Below are 23,302 nucleotides of genomic sequence, written 5' to 3'. Positions count from 1 at the left end.
TGTCTGTATCTTACAGTAAATGACAATGAAACTAGCTTTAACCAACCAGACTTTGAGTTGGCAACACTGACGTCATCTAGTAGGCGTACATTCCCGTCGGCATTTTCAGCTCATTTTGACTAGATGGTTGTTCAGACAGTGGAGAGGATGGACTTTTTTCCATTCTCGGGTACAGGCATATAATCCCCAAGGGCCGGAAAAAAGTGCAAAAGGGTAGAAAGTTTGGCATCAGGGCTGTAGACCCTAAGATAGGCTGAAGTAGCATTTCAAAGGTGAAAAGGTGTGTGCGATTTTTACTAAACCATGCCACTGAAAGCAATAAACATTTCTTATTCATGGAGATTTTTCAAATTCTCAGCATTTATAACCAAACCCGCTGTATGTTTGTTCATACTTCTGAAGTGTTTATGAGGACAGATGCAGCAAACACTTTGCAGAAATGGTGCCTGCAGCATCTTTTAAAGAAAGATCAGCAGACAAGCTAGAACTTCAAAATATCACAATGTACTTGTGAAAAACACACCTCCAAGAGCTGCCTGTAATGTATCTGTAAGTACAGGAATGTGGCCCACTCTTGGCAATGTTCCCTTTAAATGCAATGCCCCTTCCTGGATACACTGGTTTTGATAGAGTCAGCTCTATTCATTTTAAATATAGCTCTGTTGCTAAACTTTTTTCCCCCTGGCTTCTTCATTCATCCATCTTCTGTATATCCAGACCCCAGCCTTTTTTTTTACTTCGCCTTCGACTTGTATCTCAGCTAGGTTGTCTGACTCTCTAGTAATTTTGACCTGACCTTAGCAATGATGATCTAAGGCAGGGGTGTCAAACTGGTGGCCCTCCAGCTGTTGTGAAACTACAAGTCCCATCATGCCTCTGCCTTTGGGAGTCATGCTTTTATCTGTCAGTCTTGCAATGCCTCATGGGACTTGTAGTTTGGTAACAGTTGGAGGGCCGCCAGTTTGACACCCGTGATCTAAGGGAACATGAGTTAGCCAGCTGGCCTGAGCACCTGCACATGAGTATGCATCGGTACATGGCTCCTTGTCTAGAGGCTAATACATGCTCAATCCCTTGACTTACCATTTGATTAGGGTTGCCACCTCATCCTTTTAAAACCAAACACATATTAATTAAACAGGTTCTGTGGTTGATTAAGATGGTAATTAAATTCACCTAGTGCCTTAGCTGCATTAAAACAGCCACAGAACCGGTGTAATTAATATATGTTCAGATTTAAAGGGATGAGGTGGCAACCCTACATTTGATAGGGATTACTCTGGTAGCCTTTCCTCTATCTGATTTGGTCATCACCCATAAATACCTGTCTGACACCATTCTAACGCTGTGTCAGGAAAGTGCCAGCTGTTAAATTTAAGGGATAATGTCACCAGCACACCGAGGATCACCAATATGGGTCCAAAAGTTTTAATGAATGATCACATAGTTACAGCAAGGCAACGTTTCGGTCTCACAGAACCCCTTCATCAGGCATGTGATCAGGCTGTTAAATTCATGCTCATGCCCAAAAGTGCGTGTACAAGTACACCATGGACATTGACACCAAGCAAGCTATTAAAGCTGAGTTCTAGGCTTACCTTCAGTCTTGCACAGCTGTATAACATCCTCCTATGTACTGTAATTAATCAAATTTCACTGCACAATGTGAGCTTCTCACATTTTTTCTCATTAGAAACTGCAGCAAGTTAGGCAGAGCCCACCTCATTTTCTGAATGAAGGATGTCCATGTGGTCATTACCTAGGACAGCCTGCATGAAAATTCAGCCTTCCTAGGAACACCCATGCCTCTCTTTAAAATATAAGTTCACCTTTTAAAAAAATAAATAAATAATTGCACATCTTTTTGCAGTTGAAAAAAAAATGTGCATTTATTATTATTTTTATTAGCAGCTTTGCACCCGCGATCAGCAGATCATGTGTGCAGTGCAGGGCTCCTGCAGACTGCCTGTGGCAGCTATCTGCTCGTACCTCATACAGGCACAATGACAGGAAGAATCAATGAACTACTGGAGCGCTCACCAGTGCCCTAGTAGTTTATTGAGAACTATGAGCCGTCAGCCACAAAGGCTGACGGTAGTTGTAGTTCTCCCATTCACAGAACTCTGTGAATGAATGACACAACCAGGTGGGCGGAACCCTGCACAGCCTTGTGTTTTTTTAAATTGTGACTGGAGGTGCGAGGAGAAGATCCCCAGCCCTTTGTCACAGGGAGGAGGAGATTGAGGCTGAGAGCTGCAGCATTGGAAACATGTTACATGTTCTACCTTAAAAATGGGTGGAACATGTAACATGCTTCTGAAGGTGAACATATCCTTTAATCTACCCATCAAAGCATTATGATATTTGTACAATTTATCCCAAGAGTCAATCTGCTGCTTGTATAAGTGCTGAGGGTTTCTAAAAGGAAAATTGAGACAGGGTGCAGTGATGTTTTAGGAAGCTATGTACAACAACCTGACGGTCCTCCCGTCATCCATGATCTGCCTGCAAAGCCAAGAGATGAACAGAGACCCAGTGATGACATCACTGGGTCTTATATCGGGTATATATTTAAATTGGAAATGTTTTTTTTTAACCATGTCATTGGCATATGGATTAGGAGGTGATAGAAGGGAAGACAAAAAATAAACAGAATAAACTTCAGATTTCAGAGTCCTGCCTAGGTTCACTGCTACATGGTTTTTCAGCTATATCCCTGTGACCCCTAATCTTTGATCCTGAACGTGTGCCTGACCTTTGTCCTGGCTTCTGTCTGGCCTGGCCTTGGATTTTCCTTGTCTGCCATTGGTAGCTGATTACCTCCGTTACTGATTTCAGCCTAGACTTCTGACCAAGATTGTGCTCACTGACTTTGCACATTGCTGACTTTTGTGTGTTCCCGGCCTTGATTCGGTTTACAATTTGGGGCTTCACTTCTTATCTGTTACTGACTCCAATCAGTGCTGTACTTCTAATACTTCTATACATCTAATACTCCATTCACCGGATCTTGCACCTTGACACTCATGCCTTTTCATTGCCTTTTCAGTAGCTGTCTTAGTTTCCACGGGTGCTCGGATGGAAATTATGCAAAAGGTCACCTTCATCACCTTCATCAATGGGCAGCACACCGGCTAAATGGTTAGCACTTCTGCCTGGCAGTACTAGGGTCGTTGGTTCGAATCCCAACCACGGCACCACCTGCCTGGAGTTTGCATGTTCTCCCTGTACCTGTGTGGGTTTCCTCTGGGTACTCCGGTTTCCTCCCACACTCCAAAGACGTGGAAGAAAGCGAAAAACTACCATTCGAATGGATAGAAGAATAGCCAAAATGGCAAGGACTCAGCCAACAATCAGCTCCAGGAAGATCAAAGAAGGTCTAAAGTTACCTGTGAGTACTGCTACAATTAGAAGACGCCTATGTGAAGCCAAGCTATCTGCAAGAAGCCCCCGCAAAGTCCCACTGTTGAAAAAAAGACATGTGCTGAAGCGGTTACAATTTGCCAAAGAGCACATTGACTGGCCTAAAGAGAAATGACGCAACATTTTGTGGACTGATGAAAGTAAGATTGTTCTTTTTGGGTCTAGTGGCTGGAGACAGTTTGTCAGATGACCCCCAAACACTGAATTCAAGCCACAGTACACTGTGAAGACAGTGAAGCATGGTTGTGCAAGCATCATGATATGGGGATGTTTCTCATACTACGGTGTTGGGCCTATTTATCGCATACCAGGGATCATGGATCAGTTTGAATACATCAGAATACTTGAAGAGGTCATGCTGCCTTATCCTGAAGAGGAAATGCCCTTGAAATGGGTGTTCCAACAAGACAACGACCCCAAACACACCAGTAAACGTGCAACATCTTGGTTCCAGACCAACAAGATTGACGTTATGGAGTGGGCAGCCCAATCCCCGAATCTTAATCCAATAGAAAACTTGTGGGGTGACATCAAAAATGCAGTTTCTGAGGCAAAACCAAGAATTAGAGAAGAACTGTGGAATGTAGTCCAATCATCCTGGGCTGGAATACCTGTTCACAGGTGCCAGAAGTTGGGTGACTCCATGCAACACAGATGTACAGCAGTTCTCAGAAACAGTGCTTATACAACTAAATATTCATTAAGTGATTCAAAGGAAAGCAAAATCTTCAAACATTTTTCAGTTTATATAGTGAATGTTTGAGTTTGTAAAGAAGAATACAAACACTGCTATTTTTTTGAACAGTCTAATATTCACTTTTCTACAATTTTTTTTAGAGGAACAACACAAATTTGATATATTTTTCTTCATGTTTTGATTTGGAATAGAATGTGTAGTGTTCCCAATGCATTTGTGTGTATGGAAATAAAAGCTATTAGAAGGATTTTGAGCTTTATTCACTTTTTTCAACACACTGCTATTATTTTGAACACAACTGTAAGTACCTGAAATAAATAGATAAAATAAATCTCAGGCTCCTCATGCAGGGAGATGATAAACTACAAAACTCTTTGGGTCTAGTTGTAACATTTTAATGAGTTTCAGCTCCTTTTATAGGGTTAAAAGATCTCTAGTAAAATTACTGGGGGACTAGTTTTAAATGGCTTGAGAAAATAAACTGGGAACAAAAGATCAGTTTGTGCCAGTTCCTCCCTATGTCCCTATAATTTGTACATTGGCTACACTGTGTAAAGGTTTTCTGGTATTAAGACAGCCCATATGCTGCCAGTGACCGGTTATTCAAGTTTTACAGCTTTGTCTGGATTAATACAATACTGCAATAGTATTGGCAGTGTAATAGGATGACATATCCTTCATATGTGTTGTATGCCAATGCAGACTGTCAGCTTGGTTGTCAATTGCTGCTCTGTTTGGCCTTCGCTTTCTGCTTTTTCTGTTATTAGTAGTAGCACTTGTTCTCTGCTCAAAGTGGGCGGGTTGCAGCTACATAGACTCTCCAGATATGTCAGATTTGGACATTACTGTGTATGAGGTAGTTTTATACCTGTGATTTTTAATAATTTTCCCCTGGTTAAAGTTGGCAAAGGTAACATGAGATATTGACCAAAGCAACCAATCAGATGGAAACTTTAGGAAAATAATCCTATACATTCACTCTAATCAGACCGTTTGCTGTGAACAGCCCTCCCTGACCTTAAAGTGTTACTAAACCCACAACAGTAAAAACAGTCTGTATATGCAGTAAATCATGCTTGTTATACTCATTATGGAACCTAAGGGGTTAATCCTCTGCATTGTGTAAAAAGGCCTTTTGATCCTGTTTTCTCTGTCCCTCCTCTTGTTCAAATGTCCACGTCTTATCTCCTGATAAGACAGACTGAGCCTGTAGACATTCTGCACATGCTCAGTTTAGTGTGTACTGCTAGAGAGGTGTTTTTTTTCTTGGGAGAGTGCATGTGAACAGCACAGGGCCAATCAGCACTGTCCAGACAGAGGTCAAGGGTTTTGCATCCTCCTAGAGCAGAAAGAAAACTCCTCCAAGCTTTAACCAGTGCTCCCTCAAGAGTTGGTTGTGGCCAGCTCAGTGGATTGCTTTAAAAAAGTCCTGGATTCTGTCTTGGATACACAGAATATAACTGGATACTAACATTTATAGGTAAAGTTAATCCAGGGAATATCCCATTGCCTCTTGGGGGATCAGGAAGGAATTTTTTTTCTCAGCAGGAGCAAATTGGATCATGCTGGGTTTTTTGCCTTTCTCTGGATCAACTGTGGGTGTAGGATAACTTTTTTTTTTTTTAATGCTTGAACTGGATGGACTTTTGTCTTTTTTTCAGCCAGACTAACTATGTAACTATGCTCTACTGAACACTGATAGAAGTCACAAGACTGCTCTAACTGCTGATGAGAAAAGGTATTTAGCAGTTAATATTTACTAAAATAATTGCATTTCCATGTTGTCTGTACTGTGGGAGACCAGATATAGTGAATGCAGGGTCCTGGGTTTAGCAACACTTTAAGAAAAAGAATGACACACAGACCACCTTCTACTGCACTTGCTCCACCCTTTCACAGCACATGGCACAGATACAGTCATCCTCTCCAAGATGTAAGTGCCCAATGTAAAAACGTCTTTCATTAGGAGCTACAAGTAAGGCCCTAGCAGGCTGAAACAAGTTAGAGAATGTCCTGAGTGTTTCTATGCTGAGCTAATAAAATAAGTTTTGGATGAGCTGACTTGTGCTGGATACTCTCTTTTACCTCACAGGCCTTAATATAATTGAAAGGCAAAATATTTGTGTATAGATATAAAATTATAAACACTTGTTTCCCTTTTTTTATATACATTATTGATCACATTCCCTCTATTCTCAGCTGCACAAGAGCTAGGGTAGGAGAAACAGCAGCACACTGAATGTCCCATTGAATGGCTGTGCAGGGTGTGTGTGTCTGATCATTGGAAGAGAGAAGGCGGAGTATCCAGCACAGCTAGAGAACTCACCATGTTGTGTTCTCCCGCTTAGTGTGGTCAGTTTTTAATAGAAACGCAGAGGGACTGTCAGGAACACCAGGGATTTCACACAAAGGAAACAATACAAAGAGAACAGGATACTTTTTTGCAGGCCATAGATGGAGAGAAAAACGGCCGATTTTTCGTCCGAAAATAAAACCGGCCGATTATCTTATCGTTAGTGGACGATTTTGTCGGCCGTTTTTCGTGTATTTTGGACTTTCAGATTATCGGTGATGTTGGAAAATTTTCGAAAAACGCCCGACTTTATCCTCATTGATGGTCAAAAACGAACGATCGTTTTCCGAAAAAGGATCACAAAGGCCACAAAATGACATCATTTCCCGTTATAGGTTACTCATTAATCGGCCGATTTTCGTAATAATTGGTGGTCAGGTAAGTTTTTTAGACCGACCGATAGTTCGTTAATCGGCCGAAAATCTGCCGTTTTTCTCCCCATCTATGGCCTGCATTTCATACAAGTACATGGTACAGCAAGCACATATCAGAAATATTGGATTTACATATTCTTTACATAAGGTTTGAAGCACTTTCGTTATAACAAAACATTTATTAGATACATGACACCACTCTTACCTTCTTCAGTTCTACAAATGCATACTCCATGTCTGTGCGTAGATTAAACTCATCTTCATACCTAGGGAAGACAGATGCAAAATATATCATGAGAAGTACAGGCTAGTTGCCCTGTGGGGATATATTGTGGACTAAGGATTAACTTCATTTTAGGCTATATAAAGTAGAACGTAAGACTGTTAGAAAGTTGTTGTTTCCAATCCTGTTGGACCCCGATAAAGGAGTGGGGTAGTCCTGAATAATGTAATAATATCAGCACACATCATGTGTCATGGCTTGTTTTACTGAAAGGTTCTGCTGCAACCTCTGTTGGTGTCTTTTAGTACATGGAGCATAGTACTTTTATGAAGAGAGAACTGACCATCAGACTTTTTAAGCAGCTTCTATGAATTTTGGTTGTTTAGTTTTCCCTACTGTGTAGAAATATAAAAACACCTCAACTGGCTTTTTTATATGTAGGATGTTTGCCCAACAATTTTCCTTGGTGTGCACTGAATAGTGGATGTGCATTCTGTATGAGAGGAGAATATATATTAATTTGCATGTTGTGTGAAAGCTGGTTCTGTCAAATAGAACATTCAAAAGTTCTTTCCATGGAACCACTGAGATCTAAGAATCTAAAATGACATTACATGAATTAATGAAGGCAGGCAAGCTATTTTTGCATTAGAGACTCTTCTGCAGTAAAAGTATCAAAAGCAATGTTCTCAGTGTACATTGTAGATATGCCTTAGTGGTGAGATAAGCTAGATCTGTGCTCATGTTCAACAGTTACCACATCCAAAGACTGTCAATCAATATGGCTGGAGATGTCGAACCCAGAAGAAGACCGGGTAAAGACGGAAGTGTTGGCAAGGAGGCTAATGTTTTTGGAAGAGGGTAATATAGCCGAGTTTAGTTCCATTTGTAGTTGTTATCTTGCATTCTAGTAAAAAAAACTGAAGGGAACCTCAAAGGGCAGGTGTAGTCTTTACATTTGTTTCAGAAAAACATTTAAAAAAGGAGGTCAGTTGGACCTGGTTCCCCCCATCCTCCACCACTGTTATAACAGCAGAGCAGACGGCAGGAGACAGAACATTTCTGGAGTGAGTGTGCAATAACAGCACAGAATTGAACAGATCGCAGGAGAGGGAGCCGTCATAAGATTTCTGGATCGGATGCGGGAGGCACAGCACAGCATTGAATAGAGCGCAGGAACTTTTCAAGTTAACCAGCGGCTGATTGGAAGCAGGGCAGTCCTATCAGCCAATCATCTGCTGGTAAATACAAAAAGTGTGACTCCCGCAGCTCCCACACTTTATTCAATGCTGTGCTTCCTGCATCCGATCCAGAACTATTATGTCAGCTCCCGCTCCTGCGATCTGTTCAATACTGTGCTGTTATTCCACACTCGCTCCTGTATCCTGCTGTCCGCTCTGCTGGTTATAACAGCGGCAAAGGATGAGCGGAAAGAAGCAGCTCTGTTCAATGATATGCTGTGCTTCCCACACCAGATCCCGAAATGCTTCGCCTCCTGCTCTCCCCTGTAAGGGCTCGTTCACACTTGGCTGTTTTACCAACACTTGCCAAACACCCCTATAGCATTTGGCAAGCCTTGGTCCAGCGTTTGTGGAGCGTTTTTTAACGCTCGGCAAACGATCCGCAAACGCCACATGCACGGTTTAGAATGGTTGCTAGGCGTTTGCCGAGCGTTAAAAACGCCCCACAAATGCCTATAATGCAGTTTGAATGGTGTTACCGCTCCGCAAACGCCCCGCAACCGCGTCGCAACCGCACCGCAAACGCCGGCCGGGCATTTGCGGAGCCGCACCATAGACTAGAATAGGAGGCGTCAACGCCTCCTGACTCGACCAGAGGTGTCCGTTTTGCCGCGACGCAAACGCTCCTGTTAGAACAGCACCATGTGCTGTAATGTGCAGAATTGGCAGAGGCGTTTGGGAAGCGGTAAAAACGCTTCCCAAATGCCTCTCTGCCGCCTGCACACAACGCTAGTGTGAATGTAGCCTTAGGTAAGAGAGTGAAAGGGGGCCAGGGACACGACTCTGGCTGTGTGTGTGATGCAAAGGGGGGCAAAATGTGAAGAGGGGCAGTGCTGTGTGCATGTGGTGATGGTAGGGGCGTGATGTAAAGGGGGCAGTGCTGTGAAGGGGTGATGTAAGGGGGGGGTAGTGTTGTGGTGGGGGGATGTAAAGGGGGGAGTAGTGTTGTGGTGGGGGGATATGAAGGGGCAGAAGACAGTACTGTGGGGGGGTTGATGTGAGGAGGACAGGGAACACTACTGTTGGGGGGGATTTGTGATGCAAGGAGGGGAGCAATGCGGTGGAGGGGGAGATGTAAAGGGAGGGTAGTGTTGTGGTGGGGGGATGTGAAGGGGCAGAAGACAGTACTGTGGGGTAGGGATGTGGGGGGTGGGGTTGATCTGACAAGGGCAGAATTTACTACTGGGGTGGGGTGTGAAGGGGGCAGTGCTGTGTGTGTGGGGGGGGGGGGTTTGTGATGTGAAAAGGGCAGAGAACTCTACTGTTGGGGGGGGTTGTGATGTGCAGGGGGCCTGGATGACACTGATGGGAATTGAGGGACTGTGACATGTGTGTGTGTACGTGTGTGTGAGGGGGGGCACTGAAGTACAGGGATTGTAATGTAGGAGAGGGCTGAAAACAAAATGGGGTTTGGACCTCCAGAAAAGTTTATTGGTCAGACCTCCGTGAGTTTTAATTCAGTACTCCTGATGTATAGAAACTTTTCAATGTGTGTTCATGTATTATGCTGTAATTTTGCAGGTGCACGTTGGCCGCTATATTTGATCATTAAATACTTTGGTCTGTGCTAAGTTCTAGAGTGCTATTTCTCACAATGCAAGTCAGGATACTAGACATGATGCGATTTGTTTTGATCAATGAATCAAAATGGAAACATATTGTAATAAGTACAATAAGGCATAAAAGTGAAATAGGATCATAATTCCGACTTAGGCTGCTTTTTAGAATATAATAGAAAATAATACAATAGAATGAAATAGAATAAAACAGAATAGAATGAGATAGAATAGAATAGACTAAAACAGAATAGAACAGAGTAGAATAGAATAAAACAATAGAATAGAACAGAAAATAAAATAGAATAGAATAAAACAGAATAGCATAGAGCAGAAATTAACTGAATACACTACTATAAAACAGAATAGTATATAAAGGAATAGAACATAAAAGAATAGAAAAAAAATAGAATGCATTGGAATAGAATAGAATAGAAGGAATATATGAAACAAATCCAAATATACAAAATTCAGAAAACGAATCAATCTAACAAAGAATATGATAAAGCAAAATGATTAACTTAACAAATGAATCCGAAACAAAACACATTTTAATATTACAACATATAATAATGGAAAGGTGCCACTAGAAACACAGGTACATTCTTAAATATTACGTCAAAACATATAACAACTAGTATGCTTTCATTTAGGTAGTATAGCACAGAATGATGTATTTAACTGTAAAAATGCACTCAGATCCTGCAGGAAAGAACACTAAATATACGGGGGCTCTTCAAAAAGTTTCCACACTTTTATACATATATATATATATATATATTGTGGAAACTTATTGAAGAGCCCCCGTATATACAGCTACAGTATGAAGGATGTGAAACAGTGTAGGTTTGGGAGTAAAAGAGGACAGTAAGATAACCAATGTTTTCAAATTCTGCTTCCATTTTCAAAGCTGTGAAAAAAGGTCATGTTGATTTAGGCCCATGCACACTGGGCATTTACGGTTTTCGGTGTTTAGCCATGGGGAAGGGGGGGGGGAGGGGAAGGTGCCCCGTCCAGCCCTCTGTCAGTAGCCTGTTAAACTCTATGAGAGCCTGACAGGTTCTGTGGCTGGACAGGGCTGGATAATGCACTGGGCGGTGTGTTTGTTTAGGGCCGGGACCGGAAACACATGCACTGGGGCTAAATGCCAGTTTGCATAGAGCTTTAGGGTGGTTTAATGAATTAGACAGTTACCTGTGAACCAACCATGGCACCACCTGCCTGGAGTTTGCATGTTCTCCCTGTGCCTGCGTGGGTTTCCTCCGGGTACTCCGGTTTTCTACCACACTTCAAAGACATGATGGTAGGTTAATTGGCTCCTGTCTAAATTGTATGTGTATGTATGAATGTGAGTTAGGGACCTTAGATTGTACGCCCCTTGAGGGTTAGGGATTGATGTGATTGTACTAAATATATATATGTAAAGCGCTGCGTAAATTGACAGTGCTATATAAGTACCTGTAATAAATAAATAAACTACTATTACCCAGCAAACTCCTAAGCTGGACATATACCAGTAGAATTTAATTTGAACACTCGTACAGAAATTCTGAATTGTCAGGGCATTCGCTTTTGCCATCATTAAGTCAGCTAAATTAATTAGGAAGCCCTTAAAAATGTCATTCAAACCAGCTACTTGAATAAAATCACAAATGTGTTAAAACAATGTGTCTAGAACAGTGTTTTTCAGCCTTTTGCCAGTCAAGGCATCCTTTAAAATTAAGGACAATTTCAAGGCACCCTCTACAATTACGGACAGTCCTGCCAGAGGCGCCCTTTAAAATGATGGACAGTCTTGAGGCACCCCATTCTAAAATGTACAAAACTATTCTAATAGTTTTGTACAATGTAGCAGCATCAACACACGTAAAACACTCAATGTTAGAGGTGATTTATTCTTCCAAAGCAAATACACTTTTGCAAACTGGTACTGACTAGTATTCTAGTATTTTTCTTCTCCCTCAGTTTTTCTCTATCACTGAGCTAATGTGATCCCAGCACTGATGGAGAGGTGTATGGACAGCTTTATGGTACCCATATATTTTTGGCTAGCTTGGGAGAGGTTCAAACTAGGATGCTGTGCAGACAACCGACATCCTCCTTATCAACTGATGATATCATTGGTTTTCAGGACACCGGCAGCTAGAAGGTTGTAATGGTGCACAATGAAAACCTGTGGCTTTGTGTAACTAAAAGGCAGGCTTGTTCCACCCGCTGTCTTGTATACCAGTTTTGGGTAATTATTAGACATTTTGCCAAGGCACCCCTGAAGAAACCTCAAGGCACTCTGGTTGAGAAAGGCTGCTCTAGAATATGCATATTACAATATGCATGCTTTTTCCAAACTAAAACTGCATTCACAGTAAGAATTTCATTTGTATGAGAAAACTTTTCCATCCCTCCCTTTCAAATTTTCTTGTCACTACAGTCCAAAACGATCAGTGATTTAATCCCACTAACCATTAGATAATCAAACAAATGTTCTGGAAACAAAACATTTTTAACAAAATTTTACAAATGCATGGCCAGCTTTATGGTACCAGTTTATTTTTGGGTACCTTGTGGGAGGTTCTCTATCTATAGATCCCTGGAGACAAAGTTGGCTAAGGCCCCATTCCCACTTGAGTGTTTTTCAGCTCGAAGCTCAGAAATACTCCGCAAGGAAAATCCCATTCATTTAAATTGCCCCTGTTCACATTTGAGCGTTTTGTCGCCTGTAGCAAAACGCGTGTCACTCAAAAAAAGCACATGAGCTACTTTTCAGGCAGATGTGAGTGTTTTTGTCCCCATAGACTTAAATGGAACAGCATGAAATTAGCGTTTTGAGTAATTTTGTTCAAGCATTATCAGTGCAAACAGCAGCTTCCTTCCCATTTCTTATCTTTTCTCCTATCACCTTATAAACACACATCTTGCGATCAAAATGGAAGAAAGTCTGCTTCTTGCTCTCCTTCATGGCCACCCCTGCATCTATGATCCCAGGGATCCCAATTGTAAGAACTGGGCAAGAAACACCAGAGCCAGGGAGGAAGTGGGACAAGACTTGCTGCCCCAGTAGAACAGCTACACTGCTCCTCAGATCAATGAGAATGGTACAGAACTATGTACAGCAGCCATGTGCTTGATTCTGGATTTCCTATTGTATGTGCCTAGGACACATCTACACAGGTGTCTATTGGTCACAGCAATAAATGCCTAAATGAAAAACACCTGAAAAAATGTCTGAAAAACACCTGAAAACACTCAGCTCAGTGTGAATGTGGCTGTTCATTCAAATGGACAGAATGTAAAAGTGGTCTGAAACACTGCTAACTAAACAGTTCAACAGGTTTTCAACCTAGAAGGGTACAGTACCTGCAGTACAGTAACCCCTAATGTACTATATAAGTGTCAATACCTCTAGTAGACTATTGACAAACTGCAATAGAATAGTTGTTTCTGGTTTTAGTGATGGCCTAGTGGTAGAACTGCAGACTAGAAGCACAGAAATGAGTGTGAAGTTTGAATACATATCTACATTGTTTTCTTCCAGCTACTTCTGTTTCTTGAAGTTTAGACACATACTGGTTGGATTTGATGTCTTCTAGCCAGAATGACTCTAGAGCACTCTTTTTCAACCAGGGTGCCGTGGCACCCTGGGGTGCCTTCTGGGTTCTTCAGGGATGCCCAAGCAAAATGCCTAAAAATTGTCCCAAAATGCCTAAAAATTGTCCCAAATTGCCCAAAAATTGTCAACAATTTTGTTTTTTATGTAAAGCCACAGGATTGTATTGCACAACATTACAACCTTGAGCACTGCGCAGGCCAGCTGCTGGCATTCTAAAAGCCAATGATGTCATTGGTTGATAAGGGCGATGCTGGGTGCCTGCATAACATTCTTGTTTGCCCCTCCCGTTCTTCTCTGTTAGCACTGGGGTCATGTTAGTTGAGTGGAGGAGATTAACTGAAGAAGAATGCTAGTCAATACCAGTGCACAAAGGTGTATTTACTTTGTAAGAATAAATCACCTCTAATGTTGGGTGTCCTACATGCTTGGATGCTGCTGCAACATATAAAACTATTAGTTTAGTTTCCATTTTAGATTGGGGTTCCACAAGATTGTGAGGGATATTAAAGGGTGCCTTTACTGAAAAAAGGTTGAGAAACACTGCTCTAGACTGTATGTATGTTTGTCTATGTATGAATGCAGCAGGGGCATTATGTTGTAAGCTTCTTTAAGGAGGGGGTCTGATATGACTGTTTTTCACACTCTTGGACCTGATCCAATGCAATTTTATTAATCCGCTAACATTACTCCAGCATTCCACTCAAAAAAAGAGAAGGAAACAGATATCCACATACCAATGAATGTTTCTCAAGGTACCAGGGCATGCTAATGACAATGGTTTTTCAAGTTTTTTTTCATGATAGCTTCATGATGGGCTAAATCTTCTGCATTAATAAACTTACACTGGATCAGGTCTAATAGGGCAGGGATTGTATTCTTACTATGGCTTGCTGTTTTCATTTTACCAGAAATTGGATCTGGGCACCTGAGGGACCTATTCAAGAAAAGGAAAGCAATCAAATAAATTCCATGTGCCATACTAGTGGACTTACACAACATGCCATCTTCAAGAGTAGTGCTGATTTGTTACTTCCTCTCTAAGGAAGCAAGGATAGTTTTATGTTGTTTTTAAAGCAATTCTATAAATGTCATCATTATATAAACTAGTTAAAACAATTAAAAAGCTAGCACTCTTATTTGGAGAATGAGTAACACAGCTGTTTATAAATATGTGATATGATTATGGCTATATGTTATTATTGGAAATTTAGATTAAAATAATATTTAATTCAGGACCTAATATTCATTTCAATACCAGCTCCTCCCATTAATTTGATATTTTCAGATAGAAGATTCACCAGTTACAAGGTATATATAACTAATATACTGTGAATCACCTGAATAGGTATAATTATAACAGAATAAATATTAACACACTTTCTAATTATGGGCAAGACTCACCCTAAACACTGCAATTACACATATCAACATTTTCGCTAGGAACAAAGCCAAAGCCCTATTTGCCTTCCTTACCAAGTTTCATCCAACAATCAACCACTTTAGGTGTCTAGGCCATATTACCTGTAGTTGGAAAGTTTCTGCTGGAATCATTAGATTGTTCATATTGTTTATCTGCTCATCAGTGTTAAAGTTGAACTGTACTCAGCAGATAATTAGTCAGGTAATGCAAATAACTTTTGGAGACCGAAAACTATGACACAGCAATACACAGGATAGTCTCCTACAAAGAGTCAAGCCCCTAGACTGTTTGTTGGATTAAGCACTTCCAGAATGCAACAGTCAGCCTTGCTCCTTTACCATCTACTGGTCAACTCAGCACTGTAGCCTTGGTCTCTGCTTCATACATCTGCTCTGATCAAGAAAGATTAAGTAGACTGCTGGACTTTCTGTCTGGGCCTAAGTAACAGGTTGTCTGACTTTTGTCTGACTTTTAATTCCATGGATTGATCTTGCAAATTGATTTGAACTATGTTTTTTATTCAATTTGTTTGTGCTTATCCTCATCATTGACCTGTTGTACTTGCCATTGCTCGGTCTACCTGCCTGGAACAAGGACTCTGCTTATGATCTGTATGTGTGTGTCTGATCTGACCATTAACCTGCTGAGTTTGCTCTAACCATCTGTCTGAGGACATGTACCACTCAAGAACTGCTCTTTTCTATTACCAGTCACTAAAATCAATCAGTGAATTGCTACTGATATTCAGGAATTATTAGAACTGTACTAAAAAACTAAAATATGTACTATAATAATCTTTGAAAGTTTTTATGTATCCAGGTTATGGTATATCTAGTAGTATATCTAGTAGTAGTTAGTCCTATTCACTTGGACTTCATGTAAATTATATTTACCACGGATTTAAGTGGTTAACTCAGTTTAAGCGAGTTTGGGAATAAGTCAAAATATATATACATGTAGGGAACTGTTATTTTATACACTAGTTATGGTTTGTTTACATTCATATACAGCCACTACCATAGAGGTCCCATTACAGACAAGTCCCTAGGTGTGCTTCCTGCCCCTACAAGGAGGTCAAGAAACCCCAGGATGTTATATAGTTTGTTTTTCCAGGAAGTATCAGGCAGAGGGTGCCAGCCTGCCATGTGCTATGTATCTGGGGAGAACTGTATGGGGATTCTGTGAGTAATGATCCAGATTAACAAGGCTGCTATCTATCTAGTTGTTACTGAAGCAGATTAGGTCTGCCTCTGTTATATTTCAATTTCTGTATTGGAACCCTAATATCTCTGTAAGAGAGAGATTTGTGGTTCATTATCATTATTCTATTTACCCACTGCAGAATCCTTATAGTTGTCTATATATATATATATATATATATATATATATATATAGATCAGTGTTTTCACCTGCATAAGACTGTCAGGTGAACTTTCTGTTAATTGCAGTGTATCTTTGCAGCCTCTTTGCTTAAAGCTATAGCATCCTTATTGGTCTGGATCTCTCTTTAGCTAGGATTAGCATAGGGAGCGTTGGATAGATTAGGCTAGAGGTAGGTTAGGCATCCGACGGCTACTTAGACAGATAGAGGCCCGGTTGCAGTGACAGCCCAGTTTAGGGATAGGGACTAAGAGTAAGGAGAGATAGAGCATTTTATCCTTTTAGGTGATGCATCACTGATCTTCAGACAAGCAGTGCAATCATCCGCATAGAACGTGTTACTTGGACGCCATCCCAGCATCTAAAGTGGAAGGGTGCATCTTATTGACTCTCACCTCTCCAGGGGCCCCTGCAACCAGACTGCGCTATAACCCATGGTTGGAGGTATTCTGTATACTACATGCACATATACCCGGGTATAATTGCAATCTCCCAATTTATGGTAAATTGTAATTCCTGAATGTTAGTCTTATGCATCCTGTTTTATGTGGCTGCTTTATATAAACTTTGCATTATTCTCATACAGGTGTGGTGACATGTTTTCATGTTAGAAATATAAGCTGGGTGCATTAATACTGCTATGTATAGTTACTTTAAGTTGTCTACCTGTTATATTCCTAGAAAGGGGTGAGTCTCCTCAATTGCAGGATCCCTATTCTAGGTGGAGGCACTGCCATTTGTATTATCACAACCCCCTCTTCCATATAGCGAAGGCTCAGGATTGCCTACTCATATACAGGTTAGCGCCATAGCTTGTTTGGTGTGGGCCATTTCACATAACCCCCCCCCCCAAAACAGGGCTACATACATAAGACATATCAAAGTGTGTTCCTAAACTAAGCAAGCCAGTTAGAAACATTGTGAAACATCCTCAACACTACGGAGCAATTTTACTATTAGCTTTATTCTTTTATCTGAATGTGATTAAATCCAATGCATCCAGATAAGTAAAAGTGAAAGAAAATCCTAAATCCCATTTGGTTTATAGTAATAAATAGATCTTCCAATGGGGACACTAGTTATGATGACCCTAATGACAACCAGGGATTCCCTCACTGTGGAGGGATTTCCTCTTACATCCTGTTTTGGGAAGGGAACCCTCACTGGGACACCAATGACAAAAAAAAAAAAAAAAAAAAAAAAAAAAAACTTACAGGGGTTATAATTTTCCTTTCTATACAAAATAGTCAAATCTGCATTTTTTGCAGACGCTACTTTAAACCTCTGAACAATTGTATATTTTTTAAATATAGAAACTCTGGAGAATAAAATAGTAGCAGTTGCAATTTTTTGTGCCCCATGATATTTGCTATGGAGTTTATCAAATGCATATTTTCAGGAAAAAAAATACACTAAAATTAAATTTTGGTGCAAACAAACAGTGCATTACCTATTCTTTTGGGTAAAATAATAATGATGGAGTTGCGTTAAGTAAATAGATACCAGAATAATGGAAAGCCCTAAAACTGTGTTCACCTGTGAATTGGAAAAGTATGGTACCCAAAATTCTCCATAGCTGAAGGTTTAAAAACTTGTACAGTTTAGAGTTGAGCATGAATTATGGCACGAGAATTATTGATCTCACTCTAACATTTGCAGCAATAGCTCACATTTATTGTGACACCGGACATTTGATGTTTACATACACATGTGTGCCCTGCACTGCAGATTTGCATTGGAGTGTGTACAGGATGAAGGGGATGCTTACATTTTTTTGTATTATTCTTATTTATTTTATTACAATTTATTTTATTAGCACTTTTAATTTTTTTTCTTTTGTTTAATTTTATTGCTATCACAAGAGGGCTTAACAAGCATGGGTTCTCTTTAAGAAGACACCAGGGGGTTTATTTACTAAAGCTGGAGCTGGAGTTTATTTACTAAAGCTGGAGAGTCCAAAATCAGACTCCCTTCTGCATAGAAACCAATCAGCTTCTAACCTCAGCTTGTTCAATGAAGCTTTGGCAATGAAACCTGGAAGCTGATTGGTTTCTATGCAGAAGGGAGTCTGATTTTGGACTCTCCAGCTTTAGTAAATAAACCCCCAGGGGTCTATTAGATTCCCAATGTCTTTCCTGCCTTCCACTGCAGCTAATCAAGCACTGATTGTGCTTCATTTTCTGCTACCTCAGCTATAATACTCAGGGAATGAAAACTCTGAACCCGGGAGTGATGTAATACTTGTCACTTCCAAGTTCATTAGTTTCAGAGGGGATCCATTCCCAAGTTCATTAGTTTCAGAGGGGATCCATTCCCTGACCTCCTCCTGCTCTCAAAGTTTAAGCAATTTACAGCAGTCCTGGGTTTCCTGGAGAAATGGGAGAGTCCAGGAACTTGGAACCACCATGGGCACCAGAGGTAGGGGGAGGCCGTACCTTCAGAGTCCCCCAAAAAATGATAACTTTTATCTGAAAGCTGTGAATTTGCTTTAACCTTTTGAATACCAAGATGTTTGCATATGTAGACATAATACAGTAGGATAATTATATCTGAAACACAAAAACCCTTGGTTTCAGATTCTGTATACATCTATAGTTTGAATTGTTGTGCTTTTTCCTGTCTATATATTAGCCCTATATTATATGTTTGTACCTGTTGCCATCATTTCTAACTTTTGTGTGTGGCTGCTTTATGCAGAAAATTGTAACAAAAATTCAGGACTTTTTTATATAAAAAAGCTGTCTAGACTGGGAGAGATCTCTGCAGACCCTACACAAACTGCGTTTACTTGGATATGAATGGATCAATCATTACTGGGTAAACACCATTGTGTTTATGTGGATAGAATTCCTTTGTGGTTCAGGGTGTGTCTGTGTGTTTTGTGTATGTTTCAATAACAAATTGTGTGTGTGTATGTCAAGAAAAGAATATATGAGAAAATCTGTGAACTTATCAATCACACCACGAACATTTTTCTGTAGGATATGAATACGCCTATAGTTTAAATGAATGTGACCTTTAAACCTCTTTTATTATGGTATGGCTTCACTATAGAATAGCAGAACCTGACAGCCTTAATGCTGATGACAACCTAATCTGATTTTTAGCCTATATTCACGCCTAAGCAGAGGGTATTCCTGGTATTTTTAAAGCGTATTACAAGCTTTCTGCAAGCATTTTGCATGTGTATCAAACTTTAGAAGGTTGTTTTCTGAGCTTGGCAGGGGAAGAGTTCATTGGGCAGAAAAACATAAATGCATAAAAAACAAGCATGTAGTGCATTTTTAGAGGCGCTCCAACTGAAGTCTACAGTATGTGGCCAAAAATGATTGATTATGCTAAAAATAAAATTGCTCATGTACTTCTTAGAGCATAGAGTGAGCAAGCAGCTGAGTGTTGAAATATGAACAGACTCAATTAAATGTTGAGCGTAGGCAGGTGTAGAGAAACATACTACAAAATGCTCAGATGTGTATGGGGGTCTTAAGGGTAACCATACCTTTAAAACCCATTAGATGTTTAACCTCCTCCCGCCCGCCATATAAGGAAATGATGGGAGCGCGGCGGTTCTCTTGTTCTGGGAGGACGTCATATGAAATCCTCCCACTCTAACCGAACGTTTGCAGCGATTGGTAGTACGCTGTGTCCCTGGGATGCAGCAGATCACCGATCAGCGGAAAGAGCCGATGACTTCTGCTCTGTCATGTGATCAGCTGTGTCCAATCACAGCTGATTGCATGTAAATAAGAAAATGCCGGTTATCCGCATTCCTCTCCTCACGAGCTGTCACGCTGACAGCTCGTGAGGAGAGGAGAGCCGGTAATCGGCATTCATCAGAGGGGACATCTACATTGATCATCAGGACACTGATGATCAGTGCCCTGATGATCACTGTAGCCCCATCAATGCCACCTGTCAGTGCCCATCAGTGCACATCTGAGCTGCCTTTCAGTGCCAGCTATCAGTGCCAGTCAGTGCCACATATCAGTGCCAGTCAGTGCCACATATCAGTGCCTGTCAGTGCCGCCTATCAGAGCCTGTCAGTGCCGCCTAACAGTTCCAGTCAGTTCCGCCTAACAGTGCCAGTCAGTGCTGCCTATCAGTGCCAGTCAGTGCTGCCTATCAGTGCCATATATGAGTACTGCCTTTCAGTGCCCATCAGTGATGTCTGTCAATGCCCACCAGTGATGCCTGTCAATGCCCATCAGTGCCACTGACCAGTGCCTCCTCATCAGTGCCCATCAGTGCTGTCTCTCAGTGCTGCCTATCAGTGTCCATCACTGAAGCCTCATTAGCGCACATCAGTGAAAGCGAAAATTACTCTTTACAAATTATTATAACAGAAACTAAGAAAAAACTTTTTTTTTCTCCAAATTTTCAGTTGTCTTTGGTTTTTTTAGCAAAAAATAAAAAACCCCAGTGGTGATTAAATACCACCAAAAGAAAGCTCTATCTGTCTCAAAAAAATTATAAAAATTTCATATGGGTACAGTGTTGCATGACCGCGCAATTGTCATTCAAAGTGCGACAGTGCTGAAAGCTGAAAACTGGAATGGGCAGGAAGGGGGTGAAAGTGCCCAGTAGAAAAGTGGTTCAAATATCCAGAGACTGTTGTCAACTCTTTTTTTCTACCTGTTTCATTGTGTTTTAAGAGCTGTCAGCACAGGCCTAGGTAAGCACTGTTTTTCATCTGTTTTGTAACTGGGGACATCAGCTGCATACAAGGAAGGCATCTGCTCCTGATGCATGTTTGATTCAATGTCCTCAGAGTCAGATGACATAAATAATGTTTTCAGGGATGCAGTGCACTCGTGTAATCACTGAAAATCACAAAGTGCTAGAAGCAGGCACCCCTGAATAAATTTGGCCTCTTGGTGGGAAAATCACATGATTTCAGGCTGGGAATGAGAGAACAAGGAAGGTATCAGGGATAGTTCAGTTTTCTTGTTTGGAATCACTTATATTGGAGGCAAGGGGTCTGAGGAGTTAGAAGGTATAATTACACATTTCCTAGTGGTGAGTGGGGCTCTGGAGGGGGAGCACTGAGGGGAGCACCAAATACAAGAATGATTGATAAGATTTGTCACTGAATCACATTGAATGTCGAAAGTGATTTTTTAACACCGGGACTTTAAATATTACACACATATAAGTGCACTGTATTTATTTTCCATTGAGACTGGTTTATATTGTTAGGATGATGTCTATGTATGTTTAATAATAATTTGCACCATTATAGCACTGTATATGTACATTCACAGTCATACAGATATGCACATATCCCCCTACCCATAGGGATGGGTAGAGTCCCTGGTGAAGAGGGGTGCATATAAGGTACACTATGATTTATATGGTATTAAGTACAGATTGGTTTTATTTCATTTATTTTGTCTCAGTGTGGAATATGATCATGTATTAAAGTGCGACACAGCTAAAATAATTTAGTACCAAAAGAATTTGAAGCGGCAGCGCAGTATTTATATTATACATCTACACTTACACATTTGTGGTACGGCTAGCAGCACCCTGTTGAATCATAAGTCTACTCCCAGTCTACTGCGCAGGTTCTATTTGTATTGATACAGACTACACTTCTGCTTTTTTCCTACCTGCTACATCTGCAACTGGACCCCAGCTTTCTCACTTTCTGGTGGGGCAATCCTGGGGACTGTGACCTTGCACTATCATGTATCTCCACCTTTAATGGTGAATACCGGCTTAGACCTCAGGGGAGCCTGTGTCATCTTCCAGGGTGATCTACTTGCTTATATATCCTGCTGGTTGGTGGGAATCTCTGGACTGCTATAGCTATTGCTCTCTGAGCCTGACTCTGGCCCGTGACACCATAGTTGTATCAAAGGTCATGTTTAGTGATTGGACAGTTCCATTTCCAAATGAGATAAAATGTCCTCTATTGTGGGCAGGTCAAAGTCATTCTGAAAGAGCTATGAGTAGAGAATAAGTTACATGTATGAGATTGAAGAATGCTGCAATGGGCTTTGCTGGGGTAATAGTATTATCACCATTAATCCTTTTGCTGCCAGGGCCTTTTTTGCACATATGTTTAAATATTCATTACAGGTCTTAAAGCAGACACCCTAGAGAATAAAATAGCGGTAGTTCCAATTTTCTAAAAGACCATCTAAATGTCTCCTCTGGGCTCCACTGAATATATTGCAATACAGATCGCATTGCAGTACATTCCTCCCTGGCTAGCATAGTGTGTTCTCTCTTCTCTCTCCCCTCCATCCGCCGGCACCCACCATACGCAGCCGCCTGACTGCTGCCACCTGACAGGCAGAAGTCTGACTGTCAGTGTTATACATAATCCCAGTGTAAAACCTGTGCTGTCAGGTTCGTACGATGGATTTATATATCGCCAACAGTTTGCAACATAAAAGTAGATAGTATAGTTACAATACAAATTTAGACTAGAGGGTCAGGACAACCCTGTTTGTAAGAGTATATAGAATATATTAAACTTCTGGAAAGAAAAGTGAATAAAATAAATAATAATAAAAAATAAAAATCCACTATTAAATATCACACCATAGAGAAATAAATAGAGCTGCTACCACCTATACATGCAATCACTTATAAAAAAAACAATCAGATAAAAGTGAAGCGCTTCACTTTTATCTGATTGGTTATTTGGCACAGTGACTTGTAACTGTCAAGTGTACATTTAATAGTTGTTATACAAATTAGAAAAATATCTACTAGTGTTATTTTTTAAACTAGTACATTTATCTGAACTCTACAACATATATTTATACAGAGTTGTTGCAAGCTTTAAAAAAACAAACAAACATGTTGTACTTACCTGCTCTATTCAATGGCATTGCCTATCCTCCTCTTCTGGGGTCCCCTGCTGCAAATTCTGGCTCCTCCTGCCTTCGAGTACCCCGCCAACAAGCCGCTTGCTAAGGGGGTACTTGAGCGGGCTCTCTCCCAAGCAGCACTCTGCATCTATTTACACACACATAGTGCAGCTTGGCCTCTTCCTCCCTTGGCACAGGATTTTATTG

General features: G+C 40.8%; 1 protein-coding gene across 1 annotated transcript in view; it reads right to left on the bottom strand.

The window, feature by feature from the left end:
• LOC149450858 (keratin, type II cytoskeletal 80-like) overlaps positions 1-23,302 on the bottom strand; it is a 68,850-nt gene that overhangs the window by 34,434 nt on the left and 11,114 nt on the right. Inside the window, exon 3 of the mRNA XM_089691499.1 lies at positions 7,053-7,113. Within this exon, the coding sequence (XP_089547625.1) occupies positions 7,053-7,113 (61 nt within the window). The remainder of the gene's footprint in view (positions 1-7,052; positions 7,114-23,302) is intronic.

Source organism: Staurois parvus, unplaced genomic scaffold (genome assembly GCF_062004578.1).
Source record: "Staurois parvus isolate SC_StPar_1 unplaced genomic scaffold, SC_StPar_1.0 ptg000562l, whole genome shotgun sequence".
NCBI classification, from domain to species: Eukaryota; Metazoa; Chordata; class Amphibia; order Anura; family Ranidae; genus Staurois; species Staurois parvus.
The sequence above is the reverse complement of the archived record's forward strand: the minus strand, read 5'-3'. Positions and strand labels throughout refer to the sequence as shown.